Here is a 20429-nt window from a genome sequence, read left to right as displayed (position 1 = left end):
CTCCATTTTTCACTTTACACACATTTCTCTTTCACTCTAATCCTTCTGCTTTACCAATTTATTCGTAAACACACTAATTAAAAATTATGTTTCTCTTTTTACGTTCAATAAGAATCATTGCAAGATTTATTAGTCGCTTCCTAAGGTAACGTTTTTATTTATTCATTTTTTCATCACTTAGATCGCATCGAGACACTCTCGCTAATTTACCGAGAAATGATAGTAAATTCACTTCAGAATCATTAATTAGATTTCTAATTTTAATCATCATTAAAATTCAAAATTGTTCATCTCTTCAATAAATTAATTACGTTATTTTTCCTATTCCCGACGATCGCATTGCCATCTGACGAGAGCAAATAAAATTAATAGTAACTTTTTTTTTTTTCCATAAAAGTCTTAAATTCGTTTTTCATAAAATTCCCTCTCTGATTAAATTAATTCAAAATTTATTATATAAATTCCCAAGTAAAGATTTGGTATATATTCGACCGAATAGCTTCCTCAAGGCAATCTACTTAAATAAAATTCCGATTACTCTTTCCCCCCCTTTTTGTACTCATAATTTCACTGTAAATTAATAATTTTGAACAGCATGCGAATATACGAAGCAGGGAAACTCCTGTTTATCTTTATCACAGATTTCTCCATCGCTTCCTGTAATTTAATACTTTAGGCGCTCTCCCGACTTGTATATCTTTTACAGTTTTATCAAGAAATAACCTTACGATTTTCACCGATGACGTTTCCGAGTAACCATACCAACAGAAACCGAGTCAATTCCTTCCTGTAAAAAGATTTTAATTGGAAAAAAAAGCGTGCAATTTCGTGCGTAAGACCCATTCGTATCAATGACGCAAGTCATAACTATCGCAAGACACGCGTCAAACTAAGGAAATTTCACATCTTCTATTACATTCGTAATGTTTCCTGTATATAGGTTAAGAATAGAAACACAACCGTTAATTATCTCGTGGTATAAATATACAAAAATCAATTTGAATTTAATATAAAATAGAATTTCAAATTCAAAAATTAAGTCATAAAAAGTCTTTATCGTCGGCTACATCATTTGGGTAATAAAAAAAACACGGTTTCTGGTGATTTCCAGACAAATTATCATAAATAAACTAGCAGAAAAAAAAGTTTTGAAGATTAAAAATATTTGCTAAACTTCCATTTAGTTGTTTTTTTTTTTTTTAAAGTGTATAAATGTAACATCACATCAATAAGATCAAGGGATTATCTGAACGTTTTGCGTTTAATATTTAATAAAATTAAATCGATTTACGATTTTCTGATAGAGAGAAAAATTTCTAAACTTTTGTTTTTTAATTAAAATATATTATAAAATTATCTCCTTACATCAATTGGTACCAAGCAGAAGTTTCTCCATTGTGTCACGCTATAGTTTGGTGTTTAGATATAAATTTTGATATTATATACACTTATAGTATTTCGAAATAATTTTAAAAACAATTTTTTTTTTATTTTAAGAATTAATTAAAATGGGAAATTAAGTTGTATTTTTCAATTTGAATTTTGGTCGTGTTTGGTTATTTATGCTAAAATGTAACTTAATTCAGTTAGGAAAAAAATAAATAAAAAGAGTACTGTGAATAACAATAATCTATTCACTTAAGTTATTCACCCGTAACCAGGTTTTTTCATTGTCTGCTAAATCATTTTACATTGTCTATAAAAGTACTCTTTGCACAACTACAGTAATAAACCTACAACTTGAAAAAATTCCATTGATCTTCCTCCATTTTGTTATAAAACTTTCAAAAAATAATTCATATTTAAAGGGCACTCATTCAAAATTTATCCAATTCAAATTAAATTTTAATATTTCCACAATATTAAATGCTAATTATTATTATTATTATTTTTTTTTTCTTTTACAAATTTTTGATTAGTCTTAATATATTAAAAATTCTAAAATCATAGATTTTTCTTCAGTATATTTAATTATAGAATATTTATTGTTGACTATAATTTTGAGAAATATTATAAAAACCTTGAGAATTCGAACAAACAGGAAAGTTGGCTTGTCCTGAGGGCTTTAACGCATTAAAGTATATATTTTTTGCACTTTTACCAGGTTAAAATTTCCTGTTTGGTTACTAGGAAGATTGCCATTGTGATAAGATTTCCACATATATTTTCCTCTTCGGTTAATATTGTGTACATGAAATAATATAAATAATATTGAATTTTGAAATTAGGTTGTCTGTTCATTATTTATTATTATTCTTATCGTTCACTTGTTGTGTGTTGTTTCTTAATCTGTAGAGGAAGTTTACTCCTTTCTCTAACTTTCCTTATTGCTTATCACACCATTAGTCATGTGAAATTTAATCTAATGGCTATTATAGCTAAATGCATTAATCTTTCGTTATTATTTTCTGTGTAATTTTGTCCATAATTAACTCTGGTTTTAAACTTTGTGTCTAGACGATCACCAGTTTTAAACTGATGTATTTTTAGTTTATTATCCTTCTAATTTCTCATTATGAAGTATTTTAAAGTTAATACTATACTCAGTTAATTAAAAAAGTATGTATGTATATTAAATTTAAGAATGTTTTGCAAATCAATTTTAGATTATTTAAAATGGGAAGAACAGATTATCAATAACAACATTTACAAAATTTTATTTTCAATTAAATTTATTTCTCCTTTATAATTAATTATCTATTCTAAATAAAACATTAAATTATCTGTGTAGTGATTGTGAAACAAAACAGCTTACAAAAATGAACACTCAATTGTAATTATTTCTAAAAAAATTTTGGCTCTATTTAAAATTCAAATGTATACAGGACAAAGATTAACAAGTAATAAATGATGTAAAATTGTTAAATAACAAAGATCATTTTAAGGCTATTATAATTGAACCGGGTAATATAAGTCTAGGGATGTTGGAATTAATTATCGGTAGGGTGTATGCTTTGTTTTTTTTTTATTGCCACCGTCTGTTTACGTGTGTCTGTCGAATCACTCTATTGTCGTACTTCTTGCATAGTACTCGTTGGACAATTACGATACAAAAATACTCTCTGAATATTTAAATGTCACTTTTTTCTCTTTCAAATATTTATTTTGTATAACAAAAAAGTCATAAACTCTCGTTTTCTTAATCTAAAAAGTCGAGGGGAAGGGAAAAATGATAGACTGTCGATATATAAAATTATCGTCATCTCTCGTGACTTAACTAAATGCAATTCTAACAAGCGATACTCCATTCAAGTTCTATAAAACTCGTCTTGGCAAATTTCAATATTTTGTGGCAATTAATTAAATATATAACATAATTACATACAACTATAAAATATACATGATCTGAAGAAAAATTAACTTTCTCACATTTCATAATTCATATAAACATTAAATATAAAATTATCATTCCATATTTTTCAGTAAAACAGGTAAATAAAACCACTCATTTGTGAATAATTATGGCAGTAAAATCTTAAATTTTCGGGTGTATAAATTAAAACGATTTGAATTTTAAAAGAAATTGTGCAGTATAAACCATTTAGAATTGTATATAGGTGAAAAACAACAAAAAAATTTAGATTTTTGATTCTTCTACTATAAACTGCTCAAATAATTCTTTAATTATTGAGATAATTCTGGAATATTTTTGATTAAAAAACTGATCTATTTTCGAATGTAACTAGTCGAAAGATTGAGAAAAATTCTTAGCTTTTAGATTGCCATTTTGTCGTGTAGAGTCCGATAAAATTAACTTTCAAAGAAAGATGGCCTTTATACGAAATAGTTGCGACGACTACGGAACTTCTTATTCGTATATTCTATTTGTAAGTGATAAAGACTTAAAAGATGAAATATATATATATTTTTTTTAAATTAATATTTGAAATTCTAACAGATTTCTACTGCACTTTTTTCATTTGAAGAAAAAGAAAAATAAGTATTTTTCTAATATAGTGTATATAGATTTATTTGATATATTATAAGAATTATTTAGTGCCTGATATTTGAGAGAATATTTTGCTTTTTAACTACAGGCACTTATTGCAGTTAGACCAATTGAACAATTAATTGAAACTAAATGTTGGATCAACATTAAATAAACTTATGTAATTTTTAGAACATTATTTTCTAAGTACAATTAACTAAAAAAAATTTTTTTTTTTACTCTTTTCTAAAATGTCAACTTAATTGGGTACGAATTTATCACACTCTTTAATTATTGATAACCAATTTTACTTGATATATGGGACGATTTTTCTGAAATATAACTTTTTACAGGGATGTAATATATGATTTTTCTGTTCATGGAACAGAATTTTTTTGGAGAGAAAAATATTCTTAGTCAAACTTGCAGTAAAAGTTAAGCTATACAGTATTAAATACAAATACTATATTCTATAATTATTCCCCAAACTTGTAAATAATTTCAGGAAAGAAATTTTAGTCCCTATATTAATTCTTTGTGATTGTCCATTATATCACAAACCATATATGATTTTTCTCCTCCGACACACATGGGCAGGACAACCATGTTTGGTCACTACTTGCCTAGGAACCCATTTGATGTTAAGCTAGATATAAGACTAGAAATCAGAAGTTTTGTTGTCTCTTCTTCTTTGCATCCATGGCATCAAGAATTGGTTGGCGTTTCGCTTGATAGCGATGTCTTAGTTCTTCGATCTCTTTCTCCATTTCGGAATCCAAATTTGCCATCCTCTCCTGGAGTTCGTCGTAACTAAGGAACATTAGCTGTAGTAATAATGAAGATTAGAAAAATTAGTTTAATAATTATTTTGAATACACAAATCGCAATATTTGAAAACTTTTAAAACCTACAAAACTAAAGTCTCCATCCACAAAAGATCGCTGAAACTTTGTGTAGTCGTGATGAGCTGCTCCTGGACCTGCATTGCTTATTTGATTCAAATGATGTTGTAGATGATTGGCACTTTTTCTTTCATGACCTTGTGGTTTCTGGCCGGATTTGAGATTCTGTTGGAAGTGATTAGGATGAGGTGTGCCACTTTGACTTAATGAAGAGGTAGAGCTATTTACATCAGTCTGTGTGGGACTACGATTGTGATGTTTCTGTTGCTCCTTCTCTTTTTGATCAAAATGATCGAGGAAATAAGGACGATAATTTTCTTTCTTTTCTCCCGTTGCTGTATCGTGTCCTGAAATGCAACAATCAAAATCTCAAATATATATGATTTTTAATTTCAATCAATCAAATGTAACTTAGATTAAGTTCGGTACTTTTCAGAATTTATACGGCTGGTTCTGTTTTTCAAGACAGTCATGGAAATTACATATGAAATAAAAATTAAACAAGTTTCAAAAGGAAATATCATATCAATGATCACTATGAGTGGAAACTTTACTCAAAGATAAACATGTGCAAGAGTCAGATACATATATCATGCAAATAGATTATGAAAAATTTAATATTTTTTTACAGTTAATGATATTATCTTAAAAATGTATGAAACTCAGCATCTTGTAATTTACAAAACTAATGTCAAACAATTGCTAGATTACATTGGGCTATAATAATGATACTAATTACTACTTAAAGGTGAAGTGATTTGGTCTAAAGATAGGCATTAGATGCCATTTCTTGATAAATTTAATAATTATAGAAGGTTTTAGAAAAAAGAATCAGCTCAAAGTGGGACTCAAACCTGCAAATCTCTCTTTCCGTGCAGATGTGTTCCCAGTTATGCTACCGGGATGCCTGCCTACCTCTAGGCCACATTACTGACATATAAGTAATTAGTAACATTATTATAGCTCGATGTAATCCGGCAATCATTTGGAATTGATCTAAACATTGGGTTAATGGAAGCTTACATTTGTTCATAAAAGTAAACTGTTGAGTTTGGGAAATGAAAATTATATTTTTTTTTATTTGCTGGAATTTTTGGTCATTCTCAACTTCAGTTTGTTTGCAATTGTTGCTAGATGAGGATAGTCATAGAAAAACTAGAAAATATTATTGAATAAAAACTAGTTTTGGTGTTTTGAACTAAGCCAGTTTTGTGTTATAAATTAAAAAATGAATGTTTCTTTAAAACTATTCATTTATTTGTATATTAGATTGTTTCAGGCAATTTACTTAAAAAAAAATAAAAAATATATTTATTTAGAGTGATATTTATTCATTATTCTGTAACTAATTGAATTGAGATTAATGATTCACTTTTATAACCACTTAAAAAGGAGATTTTTTGGATGAATAAACCAAAATTTCTCTCCTTCAAATCTAATGTTCACCTGAGTTCAAGAATTACTCAGATGATTTTATTCCCAGATATTTTATTTAAATGCATTTTGGATCAGAGTCGGCATTGGCAAGAACTTCCATCCAAAATGTATTTAAATAAAATATCTGGGAATAAAATTGTCTTCTGAGTAATTCTTGAATTCGAGTGAATGTTGGGTTTGAAGTACATAACATTAACAGTTTATACATCCAAAAAACATCCTTTTAAGTGGTTATAAAAGTGAATGATTATATATATCCAGCAAATATTACTAGTTTTAGCTTTGTACTAGAGATTAATGATTTCGTCAAATCTGATGTACAATATAACATTAAACAATGTCCAGTAAACATTAGCCTCTCAAAACTATTTGGACACAATAATGTTGAAGAAAATTAAAAGTTTAATAAATAAATTAGTAAAAGGGTACAGTTAAGCATGACAGTAATGCTGTTTTAAAAAAGACATACTACAAAATAATTAGTCTCCTCCAATGCTGCTCTCTTTTTTTCAATAGCTCTCTTCTATTTTTATACCAGAATAAAAGAAAGGTATTCTAACTTTCAAATGGTTTTCAAATGGTTTTTAAGTCATGTATAGAAAGTTCAGAAAGTGCAATAGAATTATGAGACCTAAGAGATTCTAAGAGAGCCAGATCAATTCTGAACTCCATTCTCCTTAAAGCAAGTGTTTACAATGTTGGCTGGAGTAGTAGAACACCATCATATCAATAATTAAAATTAAACTGCTAGAATGTATACAGTACCTTAATTATCCAAAATATTCATACATTGAAATTTGCTTAATTTAATCACAGATATTACCATATTATTTAATGTTATCACAATTAGCAATTCTCAAAACATATAGTAAAGCTTTTTTTTTATCCATCAACTATCTGTTCATTTCTGTTAACCATCCTATCACTGGAGTGTGTCACTTGTGTAAGAAAGTGTACAATAGTAACTGTAGCATGTGCTAATTCATTATTTCACAATAGTTTTTCATCAGTTTTAAACAGTGAACAACTAGTGCAAAGTGTAATAAATGTGAATGAATGCTAAAGTAAGGAAGATGAAGATGAGTCAGTATTAATAATGTCGAACTTATGCTATCAAAGTGCATCTAAATAACTTGAGATGCAGAAGAAGCAGAGACAAAGCAAGAGCTTCTTTTGCATAAAATTCACAACATTGCTTCTAAGAAGGTTAAGAATATACTGAAACAAAAATAGATTACAGACTATTTTAAAAATTACCCATGAATATGTATTTAAATTTGCATTTAATAATATTTGTCTTGTTTTACATTATGTATCTATTTTAGAAATACATTTCACTTTAAAGTTGTATAAATACTTAAAAATTCCTATTAATCATCTTTTCATTTATCTGTCACACTCCTGGTTCAATATTGTTGAATAATTAAAGTTTTACTGTAAATTAAAATGCATTTATAACACTTCATTTATTGTAATCAGGATTTTGTCCATAGGTATCATCTTCGGGTAAACAGGCACTTTTAAACTACTGTATATCTCAGCAAGATAAAACAACCTTCAGATAAGACAAGGTATAAATTTTCGTCAAAGTTTCATAGTTTTAGAGTTATATCTGTCCTATAAGACAACCCCCAAACTATCAACAGCCTATGAATTTAGTTTAGATCAGCAATCATCATCTGAATAATAATACTGTATAGCCTAAACAGAATTATGTCCTATTTGTAATTTTTCAAATGAACAAATTTATTTTCTTGCATCTGGCACCACTGCCTTGCGATTGTTGCAAGCATTTGCACTGATTCGGCATTTGGGTAATGACCTTGACTATTCACAAAAACGTCATATGGGCTATTCTATTTTGTGCACATACCTTACTCTCTACTAGTAAATAATTACAGTTTGTCTGTTTTTTTATAATGGTTTCAATTTATACCAGGTTGTTCAATAAGTTTTGTCGTTCAATAGGAGATGGCGCTATTAGGTTTGTCGTTTTATTACTCTAAAAATAGTACTACTTTTTTATAAACACGTGTGAAGTTTCATGTAGATCTGTCAACTCATTTCTATATTTGCAGCTGTTCAAAGTTGACGTGTCAGTGTATTTTTTTACAATGGAAAAAATTGAATATAGTGCAGTGATAAAATTCTTATTTTTGGAAGGTGTAGCACCAAAACAAATTCATGAACGTTTGGTAAAAGTGTATAAGGACTCTTCACCTTCAATTAGAACAGTAGAAAGATGGGTTGCTGAATTTAAACGTGGCCGTACAAGTCTTGAAGACAATCCACGTGAAGGACGTCCAAAAAGTGCATCAACACCAGAAATCGTAGCAAAAATACAGCATATGGTTTTGGAAGATCGTTGATTAACTGAGAGAGATTTAGTAGAAGCCCTAGGGATCTCATTAGGCAGTGTGAGCAATATTTTGGCTGTTGTTTTGGGTTACAGAAAGCTGTGTGCACAATGGGTGCCGCATTCACTAACTATGGAGCAAAAACACATTCGAATGCAACTTTCTCAGCAACATTTGGAGCGTTTTAGAAAAAATAAAAAGGATTTTGTGCGTCGTTTCATTACTATGGATGAGACTTGGGTCTACCACCATGATCCTGAATCAAAACAAGAGGCTAAGGAGTGGTGTGAACCCGGTACTTCGGCTCCGAAGCGAGTTAGGGTCCAGAAATCGGCCAAGGTGTTAGCATCAGTTTTTTGGGATGCAAAAGGAATTTTGTTCGTGGATTATCTCCAAACTGGTAAAACAATCAACTCAGACTATTATTGTAATCTTTTGGACCAGCTGGATGTAAAAATTCGTGAGAAAAGACGTGGTTTACAGAAGAAAAAAATCATTTTTCATCAAGATAACGCACCCTCTCATACAGCTCAAAAAACCATCGCGAAAATCAGCGAATTAAAATACGAATTGTTGCAACATCCTCCCTATTCGCCAGATTTAGCTCCCTCTGACTTCTGGCTGTTCTCACATCTTAAAAAATTCATGCGTGGGAAACGATTTTCATCGAACGAAGAGGTAATAGCAGCCGTGGAAGCGTATTTCGACAGTCTTCCGGATTCTCACTTCAGGGATGGAATCCATAAATTAGAAGATCACTGGAACAAGTGTATTGAAGTTCAGGGAAATTATATTGAATAATAAAATGTATTTCAAACCATAAAATTGTGTTTTTTTTTTATCGAACGACAAAACTTATTGAACAACCTGGTATAAATTTCAATTTAGTTTTTTGTACCTGTCCTATAAGACAACCCTGGATTTTGGGAGCCTTTTTTTATGATTCAATTGTCGTCTTATCTGCTGAGATATACGGTAGTTTTCACATTATCAGCCACAGCATGTGGCCAATAATGAACAATTGTTATTAGTTTAACCACTGCTTTAAGTTTTAAATAATTATCATTTTTAATTGTTATTTGCTCACAGTACAGTCTAAATTGTTGATATTTCATACGTCTGTTATACAATAGTTATTGTTAAAACATTTGATGTATAATTACAAAAAGCACAATAAGCAAACAACACTGAATGAATTATCATTAATTAATAAAAACAATAATAAATCAAGTTGCATAATTTTTTACTGTTTTAATAACTCCAGAATTTCTACTTCCACTAATTAGTCTTATTTATAATATTAAATGAAGTGAGTCCTAAAATTATCACAACAAGTGGATTTATGATGCAGCATTGAGGATGCTTGGCATTATAACTTTCAATTCATTTGTCTACAGAACATTTTTCCATTATTTCAGTCTCTAAATTATGGACACTGCACTATTGCAAACAATATTTAACATTTCTTGTGACAAAGCTTGAGTTAAAGCTCCATTAAAAAGTCAAGATTATGCAACTTTGAGACAGTCCAATTTACTAAAACAAGCTATGACAATAAGGCAATTTGATAAGTCTCTAGAATGTCATCTACTTCCTTCATTGCCTATGAATATTCTTTTTGTTTCATGAAAGCTTACACACATTTCAGAAAAAGTGAATGATACAAGTCCTGAAAAGTTATTGTATAATACTATACACAAATGTAAATTTTGTAACAGTTCTAGGTAATTAAAATCAGTTTTTCTGGGTGCAAATCAAACATATTAAAGCAACGTTCAAGGTTAAACTTGTACATTTTCTTTCTGACCATTTTCGACATCATAAAAATGTTCAGAAAGAAAATATACAAGTTTTACCTTGAACGCTGCTTTAATATGTTTGTTTCACATCCAGAAAACTGATTTTAATTACCTAGAACTTTAAGTTGTGGTGTATGCAGTTCACTAACTTAGCTTAGTAAACATTAAAATGTTCTTATTATTCTGTTCTAATGTAAAATGCCTGAAAATGATGCTTGCAATGCTATCTAAAGTGTTTGTGAAGTATATCTGAATTATTTTAACAAGTTTATATTATTTTCCTGGTGGGAAAAAAGCTATAATACCAAAAGACATTTTTTAAATGTACGTTTAGCAAGCTTGAATTATTTAAGAATTGTACTGATACTAAATTTTATATTTATACTTTGTTTCTAAAAAATATAAATAAAAACATTATGATTTATTTAAAACAAATTAATTACTATTAATTATAACACAAACTGAACATTTTTTGAAAACAGAGATTAACAATAATAAGAAATAAATTGTTTGTAATTTAAAACAAATTTTATTTTAAAAATAATGATAAAAATTTAGATTTAAATTTACTTTTCATTGTTGAATCTTCTTCTTCTCCATCACTATTAATTACAAGGGTACCAAGATCAGATTCAACATCACTGCTTACGACTGATGTTCCTCCGTTATTGTGAGCAACTAAAGTTCCACCTTCTTCAACATCGTTATTTGGCACCAATGTTCCCGAATCAGGCACAAATGCTACCATTGTCCCACAGTCGATATCATCTTCATCCTAAACGATTTCATAGTTAGAACTACTTCTTGTATTTTAAGGTATAAAAAGAAGAGTAACTCACAGATTCGAGCATATTCACTCTGTCTCTGCGATACGTCTCGTTCTCTTGAATTTCCTTTGCTTCAGCAATCATTTGTTGTAAGATATTTACAGGTTTGGCATTTTTAATAAATTCATGCTAAAATTAATTTTAAAATAAATATCAATGTAATTATATTATTACAATAAAGAATAAAATTAGAAAGTTTATATTTTAAATTTCAATACATTAAAACACTTATAATACAAATAATAATGTTACAAAAATAATTGTTATGATATCATTATTTAATATTTTACCTGTAGTAATTCTGATGCAGTTGCTCTCTCTTCTGGATTTTTGACAAGGCAGTGTGATACAAAATCAATAAATTCTGATGACCAGCGATCTAAATCCCTAAAAGATGGCGGAGGTTTTGTTGGGATCATGAAAATAGCCTGTAGAGATAATCTATTATAAACATTTCAAGTAAAAACTATTTTCAAATTTATTTAATATTACAACAAAAAACAATCCAAAATTTTAACATAAAATACTATACGTTCAATCACTCATTCATTAACTTGTAAATCAATGAAAAGGGGGGAAAAAACTAAAAATTAAATGCTTTAATTAAATTACAGCTAACATTTTCAGCCCTTTTTAAAGACCATCATCGGGCCATTACATTAGGAATGAATTTTCAAATGGATTGGAACAATAAACAGCACAAATTGAAACGTTTCAAATTATATTTAACACTGCAACTGGTTGAAATTAACAATGTACAAATAAGCTGCTTCAATTAAACAGAAAACAAAAAGCTTGCTACTTAATTGAGTAATTGATTTCTAATATCAAGCTAGAAGCTTAGATGTAATTGCATTACAATGATTGGGTTACATGAGAAGTACCAACATTACATCGAAACTTCAAACAATGTCTGCCATGTTGACAAAGACAATAAGAAGTACAAAGATCATAATCTACAACACTTGTACAAATATAATAATATAATATAATATATATATATATATGGAGATAGCTTGAACCACTGATACAAACATATATTACAAGAGAGACCCAGCATATACAAGATTATAAAAAATGTCAAGGATCACTTAGAACTTAAGCTCAAGATTTTGGAAGGGGTGGGAGTTTAAACAAACATCATTTTTCATAACATAGTTTATTAATTTTTATAATATACAGTAAATATATAGAATAACATAATGCAGTAGACTAAGGAGGAACTGGATGAGTACAAAAATATATTCTAAGTTGTATACAATATATTATTTTATTAATACAGTAATATTTTTCTACTTGACTACCAAGTGGGAGAGGTTCCCCACGTGAAGTGCCTTGATTGACCTTATGAATTCAACAGAAATTTAATTTTAAAGTTTAGTAGCCTAATTAAGAAACTTGCTCCAAATTTTTGCTTTTACTTCAGAAGCAAAATTACATAAATTGACATATTAATTATATCTTATAAAATTACACTCACACTCACACAAAGAATACTCATATAAATACATTTTTGTGTATATTTAGTTTTAGCACCAGCAAAAACAGGAATTCTCTAAATTGGTCAAATATCAAATGCAAAACTGCTTTCAAAACCCCTTTGAATTCAGTAGAATTAAAATTTCATTATTGTATTTTATTAATATTAATAAAATACTATAAATATCAACCGAGATTAAAGAACAAGCCTGTATTGCATTTTATCAATAACAGTTTAAGCTGAAACTTCTTCAATATAAGAAGACACTCCACACACTGTACACACTTTTCAAGTAACTAAAGTTAATCAAATGTTTTTTGGCCTGATTGATTAGCTTTTGTCAGGTTACAGAATGAAATTTAAATAGAGATTTAATCAATCAGGCCAAAAACATTTGTTTTGTTTAAATTTAGTCGTGGGAAAATTGTTTAAAGTGTGTCTATTGTCTTCTTGTATCACATCTTATTTCTAAAAATAGAAAAAGAAAAAAAAGGGGGGCCAATGTTTCTTAGATGTTTGTAAAAGGTGGCGTCTAAATATTTAATTCTTTCTGGCTTTCATGTTAATTTTAATTTCCAAATTTAAATACAAGTAATGCATGGCATTATTTTTAAAAAGTCAAAGATGGTAAATTGCTGCAGTGTAGGTGTTATAATACTACACTGAGTTTCCTTTAGCACATCAGTTATGAAAAAAAGATGTTATCATGATATTTCATAGGTTCTACAGAATAGAATAAAATTAATACTAAATATTATTTTCTTATTGTTTATGATTTTTATAATGCTCCTGGGAATCATTTTTATTTTACAATTTGTTTAAGTGAGTTTGTATTGCTTTATTTTCTAGGAATAATTTGGTTGTTTCAAAATTCAACAGAGAATTCCAGTATAGATAATAATTGCTTTCAGATGATGAATAAATGAATAAGTTGTTAAAAGAATCATAATGCCAATTTATGTTTGACATATGAATGAAATGAGAAAAAATGAGAGAACAAAATGTGGTGACTGCCTATATGTTCTGAAATGCCTCTTGTAATTGATAATGAATTCTATGAAAGACCTTATAATAGCTGAAAGTTGAATATGTTGACATGGTAAAATTATTCAACTTCGTTACTGTGTTATTTATTTTTCATATACAGTAGAGTGTTGTTTATTCGAATCAATTGGGCACTGGGGTTATTCGGATAACTGATTATGTACAAAAAAATATATTAACCTATCCCATGTTGAAATTTTCTCCATCGCGTGTCACTTTGCATTGAATTTTCGTCGATTTTAAGCCTAACAAAAATTTTTATAATAATAATTGTGGCTATTGTATCATTAAAAATTATTTTTTTATTCTGTACAAACAAAATAAATATATTGAAAAATATAAAAACAAAAAAATTATACTTTAGAAGTTAATCTAGTATCAAAAATGTTTGATTCAGCACGACACAGTCCGACTGGAAAGCTTTCAATTGATCGGCTTTTGGATAAACGACGCTCTACTGTATGTCAATTGAACATAAATTAAATAAAGACTAAACTATAGCTTTATTAAAAATTACAGTTAATTTAATATTTTTTTTATCAGTTATTTTTAAATCTAATTTCTTGATGTATCTTTTATGTTTTGAATCTTAACTGCTGTATATTTATTAAAAGATTTATTTTGTAGTCATAAACTGGAAATCACCCATGAGGACTAATGCTTTTTAAATTATCTCAATTTTTGTGTTATTGTTTTTCTTTTGACAGATCAATTCTAGAATGTGAAACTCTTCTGTTGTTTTTTCATCAGCATAAGCAGCTGGTAATGGTGATTTATGACTATGTAAATGCATTATTCAAAACGGCACACTTATTTTCATTTGTCCTGGAATCGACATTATAGTGATGTTCGTGACATCAACTCATCTTTTGAAATTCTCACATGAACAGCTGGAACAATGTCTTAAAAGTGGAAATTGGGATAAAATACGTCATGTTGGTTAAAAAAAAATCATCAAAATAATGTTAAAATGATACCAGTAGTAGAAACAAACAAAAATCTGTTTTATTGGAAATTTTCTATGAGCCAATTTTGATTTACTGTGTTGAAAATAGAAAGTAAAGTTTAGTAAAAATTTGCCAATTTACATGTCAAATGTGAATAAGTATGAGCTCCCCTACGATGATTATCGTGTCAATTAAATGAGAGAAATCTGATAGAGTATCCTACGAGAACAGAGTGGCCTATGATTCACTGCTGAAACATAACCAGATAAATCCCTGTAAGAGGTGACTAATTACTAGAAATGAAAATTAAATTATTTTTGATTACCTGAAATAGAAAAAAATGGTAGAGAAAGTCAACTGACTCCCCTGCAATGCTACAAAAAGCTGGTTCACACTGAAAAATTTTATGCTGAGCAAATGTTGACGCTAGTATGAGATTATTTACTATAAACTTCTACCTCAAATCAGATCATTAATACAGAGTCCCTTCCCAACTTGATAATCTGAAGGCAGTACATCTGGTTTTGTTTGCAAATAAATGCTTATTTTATGTGTAAAGAATTTTTGTGCTGACGGTTTTTCAAAATGTCGAGTGTAATTGAGCAAAGAACATGCAATAAATTTTGTTTTTGCAACAAAATTACTGTTACAAAAATGTTGAAAATGTTGCATAAAGCCTTTGGTCTATCAAAAACAAGAATTTTCTAATGGTACAAGAAGTTCAAGGAAGGCAGAGAATACATTGAACATAAACCATGCTCTAGTACAGTGTTTCTCAAACTTTTTGGACCGCGACCCCCCTTCTGCACTTAAAAATTTCAAATGACCCCCGAATGAGTACAGTCAAACCTGTTTTTATGTGGTGGATAGGGACCGCATTAAAAAAAACGCATAAAAAAAGTCGCACGAAACTTCACGAATGGCTGTAAAAAATAGTTTTCGCAACACAATTAAAAAAAATATTTTTTTATGCGGTCAATAGGGACCGCATAAAAAAGTCCAACATAGAAAATAACTCAAAACCGTACGAAATAGAATTTATTGACAACAGATGTCAGCACTTGACTGCATCGTCTGGTCTATCGTCTGTTTTACATATTTTTGTCCAGGTGGTGTTTTGTTGACTTAAAAAGTAAATTATTTCATTTTTCGCATATTCATGCAATAATATTACTATAATAAGTGCATTTATGCTATAATAAGTTTATTTAGCTATAATAACTTAACGTGAGACATGACGAATCGCACGAGACTAGTCGCCAACTATACCGCACAAATAAAAAATCGCACAAATTAAAAATTCGCATTAAAAAAATCGCACAAATAAAAATCGCACATAAAAAGAGCGCATAAAAACAGGTTTGACTGTATGTGTCGAAAAACATCCCGGAGGGAAGGGGTTAGGCTCGTATTTAAATATTTATATTCTTTTTATTATTTATATGTGCAATTTATTTAAGTAAAAATTATTTTATATAGTTTTTATTTCTATTATTTCTAAACATGAACCCACAGTAAATTTATAAAATATTTGAAAAAAATTGATCTAGAATCAATTTTTCAGCGACCCCCCAAATATTTTTCACGACCCCCACTTTGAGAATCACTGCTCTAGTAGATGATCACTTCAAATGATGAACAATACTTCACTCAAGTCAGAGATTTGATGCTTAATGATCATTGTTTAACAATTGGGGATATTATTGAATACGTTCCAGTATCATTTGAATCTTGTCAAGAAATTTTAAAGGATCATTTTGGCTTGTAATGCATTGCTTCTCGAATTGCCCAAAAACGTTGAATTTTTTCTAAAAACATGTTTGAGTGGCTGGGAAAATGTTTTGAGGTGAATCATTTTTAAAATGCATCATTACAGTGATGAAACATGGTTCTATACTTTTGACACTGAAACAGCTCAACAATTAAATGGATGACACCTCAAAAGATGAAGCAAGACCAAAAAGAACCATATAAAAGTCAGTCAAAAATCAAGGTCATGTTGACTGATTTCTTTGATTGTTGTGGTGTTGTGCATTATGAATTTCTTCTGGCTGGTCAAACAGTCAACAAAAAATATTATTTGAGCATTATGCATCATTTGCATAAAGCAGTTCATAAAAGCAACCTGATTTACGGCAAGAAAACTCATGGATTTTGCATGACAATAATGCACCTGATCACCATGCTCTTGTTTTTCTGCAAGCTCTATCTATATTCACCTGATTTAGCACTGTGTGACTTTTCCTGTTTCCTGAACTAAAATTTCCTTTTTGTAGTCACCATTTTGAGTTGATTGATTTTACATTCTGTGTACAGTGTGTTTATTGCTAAAATAAATTTAATTAGTTTTATAAAAAATAAAATTTTCTGTTACCTTGAGCCAAATGATCACTGTAATGAGTTTGGCTACTTTACCACTACTGTTAATAATTAAATTCTTCTTTGTTAGTAACAGTAAAGTAGTCCAATTCATTAGGGCAATTGTTTGCTTATTATTAAATCGTTCAAGCTTTGAGATCTTTATAGATTTGTTATCTTGTATCTGATTAGTCGAAAGAAAATAATTTTTATAAATATTTTTCCATGACTGTTTTTGAGTCAGCAATAGAAAATTAAACATTTTAAGCACCATAAAAATCATTAAGCACCTTTTAAAGACTTAAGCATTGTAAAGACCTGAGAACAAATAAATAAGTAACCACAATAGCTTTATCTAGTCAAGCAGCTTTTTTCTCTATAAGACAAACATTTTCGATCTTTTCCTAAAACCTTCTTCAGGTATTAATTGATAAAAGATAAAGGGAAAAAAAGGAACATCTGTAAAACACGATGTATTTCAAATTCAAAAATTCCAATTAGATGCATGTTTAAGAAAGACTTATTTAAAATATAAATATTTATTGAAATGTACTTGCCATACATGAGAAATATATTTCTCTTCTTTCTAATTAATGCATCCTTCCAGTTGGTCTGCTTTAAAAATCTTCAGGGCTTCCAATTTTCTGAGTTGTTCCATAGAGAAAGCACATCTTATCAATGAGGCCTAATTCTAAATTTTCTGTAATGTTGTTGTCCAATGCATATGTGGATAGGACCATGGATCTCTTTGTATGAGCTAAGTCATACCTATATTCTGCTATCATTTTTTCAGTGATCGTTTTGTAGACCTATAAATAGATTGCAGAAAAAACAGATGGCAGGAGGACGTACAAGGAATACCAAACTGGGAGGATGTATTAATTATAAAGAAGAGAAATGTATTTCTTCTGCATGGCAAGCACTTTTCAATAAACATTTTTAATTTAAGCACATCATTCCTATATATACATCTGATTGAAGTTTTCGAATTTGAAAGACATTGTGTTCTTCAGACATTCCTTTTTTTTTTTTTTCAATTAATACCTGAAGAAGATCGAAAACATTTGTCTTATAAAGAAATAAAGTTGCTGGACTAGATAAAGGTACTATAGTTACTGTATATTTCCATAGATAAGATGATAGCTGGACCATAAAAAAAGGCCCCCAAAATATGGGGTCATCTTATAGGACAGATACAAAAAAAATTAGATTGAAATTTATATAAATTAAAACCATTATAAAAAAACGGACAAACTGTAATTATTTACTAATAGAGATTAGGATATGTCCACAAAATAGAATACGATGTTTTTGTGAATAGTCAAGGTCATTACCTGAATGCCCAAATCAGTGCAAATGTTTGTAACAATTGCAAGGCAGTGCAATTTATAATTTTATAAAATATTTTCCTATAAATGAAACAGGACTTCAATGCAAGTTGTTTATTTCTAGTGACTGTAATCACACACAAAAATAAACTATATGAAGTTACATATGTTAATTTGGATGATCTACTTATCAATATAGAAAAGTAAATATCTTTATTACAGTGAAACTTGGTTAACTCTATGTCATTTTCTTTCCCAATCACCAAGCACTGGTATTTACAAGTTAAATTAAACTGGTTAATTCTAGTTCCTTGAACTGTTTAACTCGAATTTGGTTTTGATACAGTATTTTCATAAACTCTCTGGAATTTTAATTTAAATAAAATAATTAACCATCATCTATTGAATAAACTAACCGGAAACTTTCTATAAAATGTGCTAACCATGTATGACTAAAAATAAACATTTCACATGACAGTGGTAGGGGGTGGCAGCTTCCAGACAGTATGTGTGACCTAAATACTATAACTAACATTCAAACTTGCTTTTTTTTTCAAATGTATTTTTGTCTTATTTGATTGATGATGGACTTCTCTGACTAGCTGAAATAATAAATGGATTTTTGACAAATTTATTTTTAAAAACCAATTATATCCCAATTCTATGTAAAAATTTTTTCTTAGTGGCAACATTTTAAAAATATAACAATCATAGAGTGATATGTTTGTGATAAAAGTAAAAAACAGATTGATTCTAGGTGCATAATATAGGTATACCTCAAGTTACATCGTTTTGAGTTACATTGTTCTTGATTATATGTCGTTTGTGAAAAAAGTATATGGAAAAATAAAAATCAAGTTTAAGTCATTTTATTCGACTTTACATCTGTCCACCACAAATATTGAAGTCGTAATATCACTAGAAAAGCGTTAAAAGCACATAAAATCATATTAAAATATGTACATTTACAGTAAATGTTAATATAATCATCATAAATCCTAGAGAACGAAACATGAAAACATCTGTGTTTCTGTGTTGTCTTATTTAGCGGTCTTTAAATGCTCATTGTTGGCATATTCCACCGTAGTTTCGACTTACGTCGTCTCTCCTGGAACCAATTACTGACATAAGGCAAGGTATACCTGTATTGCAATTAAAAAAAAAAACCCTTACTAAATACTTAGGAGTGAATGGATCAACCACTCAGAAATGCTTCTCTCAGTGGTTGATCCATTAAGTAGCTTATTTAACAATTCAGTTAAGTGTTTGAGTTCTGGACAATGCCAAGAGGTTTACATTGACACAATGATTCTATGTAATAAGATCCGTGGAAATATTGTATGGATAATTTAGGAGTCACCAATAAACCAATGCACAAAATTATGCTTTTTAGTTGAACCTCCATAACTCAAAATTTTTTAACTCAAAGTCCAAATTTTTTCCCCAACCAATTCAAGTCAACCAGGTTCTGTTGTATGATTGAAAGATTTAACTGTAATTAAAAGAATTTAATTCATTTAATGTTAAAACTTATGACTTAAATCTTGTCTTCTTTTCTGAAACTAATTATTTTAGGAAAAAAATACAAACTTTAAAATCACATGAAAAGACAATCAAGAATATAATAATAATAATTACCATATTATTGTGCAGTTTGAATTAATTAAATTTTCATTAATAGTATAAAAATATCTACTCACAAACAGAGTATTTATGTAATTAAAAAATAATTATTTCTAGAAATATTAAAATAATTTAACAATAGCATTGTACTAATTGTTTACAGGCAATTTTTCAGCAACTAGATTACATATATGATTAGTTTCTGCTCAAATAGATGCAAATTGTTTCTAATGTGTCAATTTCTAAATCAATTTCATCTCTATTACATTAGAATATACAATAATGGTCATAAAAAGTTTTATGTATTTGTATGGAATTTTGAGTGTTGAAAAATTTGTACTAGAGTAAAAAATAAACTGAACTTTTATTGCTACATAGCAATAGTTATAATTGTGAGCA

At 28.8% G+C, this 20429-nt stretch overlaps 1 protein-coding gene across 1 annotated transcript in view; it reads right to left on the bottom strand.

Annotated features, from left to right (window-relative positions):
• Positions 1-2777: 2777 nt before the first annotated feature.
• hpo (serine/threonine-protein kinase hippo) overlaps positions 2778-20429 on the bottom strand; it is a 47551-nt gene continuing 29899 nt past the window's right edge. Inside the window, exons 7-11 of the mRNA XM_067286325.1 lie at positions 11541-11678; positions 11263-11379; positions 10994-11198; positions 4840-5177; positions 2778-4752 (exon numbers count right to left, since the gene is read on the bottom strand). Coding sequence (XP_067142426.1) covers positions 4594-4752; positions 4840-5177; positions 10994-11198; positions 11263-11379; positions 11541-11678 — 957 coding nt within the window. The 3' untranslated portion in view covers positions 2778-4593. The remainder of the gene's footprint in view (positions 4753-4839; positions 5178-10993; positions 11199-11262; positions 11380-11540; positions 11679-20429) is intronic.

This window comes from Centruroides vittatus, unplaced genomic scaffold, assembly GCF_030686945.1.
Source record: "Centruroides vittatus isolate TY-2023 unplaced genomic scaffold, ASM3068694v2 scaffold_3315, whole genome shotgun sequence".
Lineage (NCBI taxonomy): Eukaryota > Metazoa > Arthropoda > Arachnida > Scorpiones > Buthidae > Centruroides > Centruroides vittatus.
Note: the sequence above shows the minus strand (reverse complement) of the source record. Positions and strands in the feature narration are given on the sequence as shown.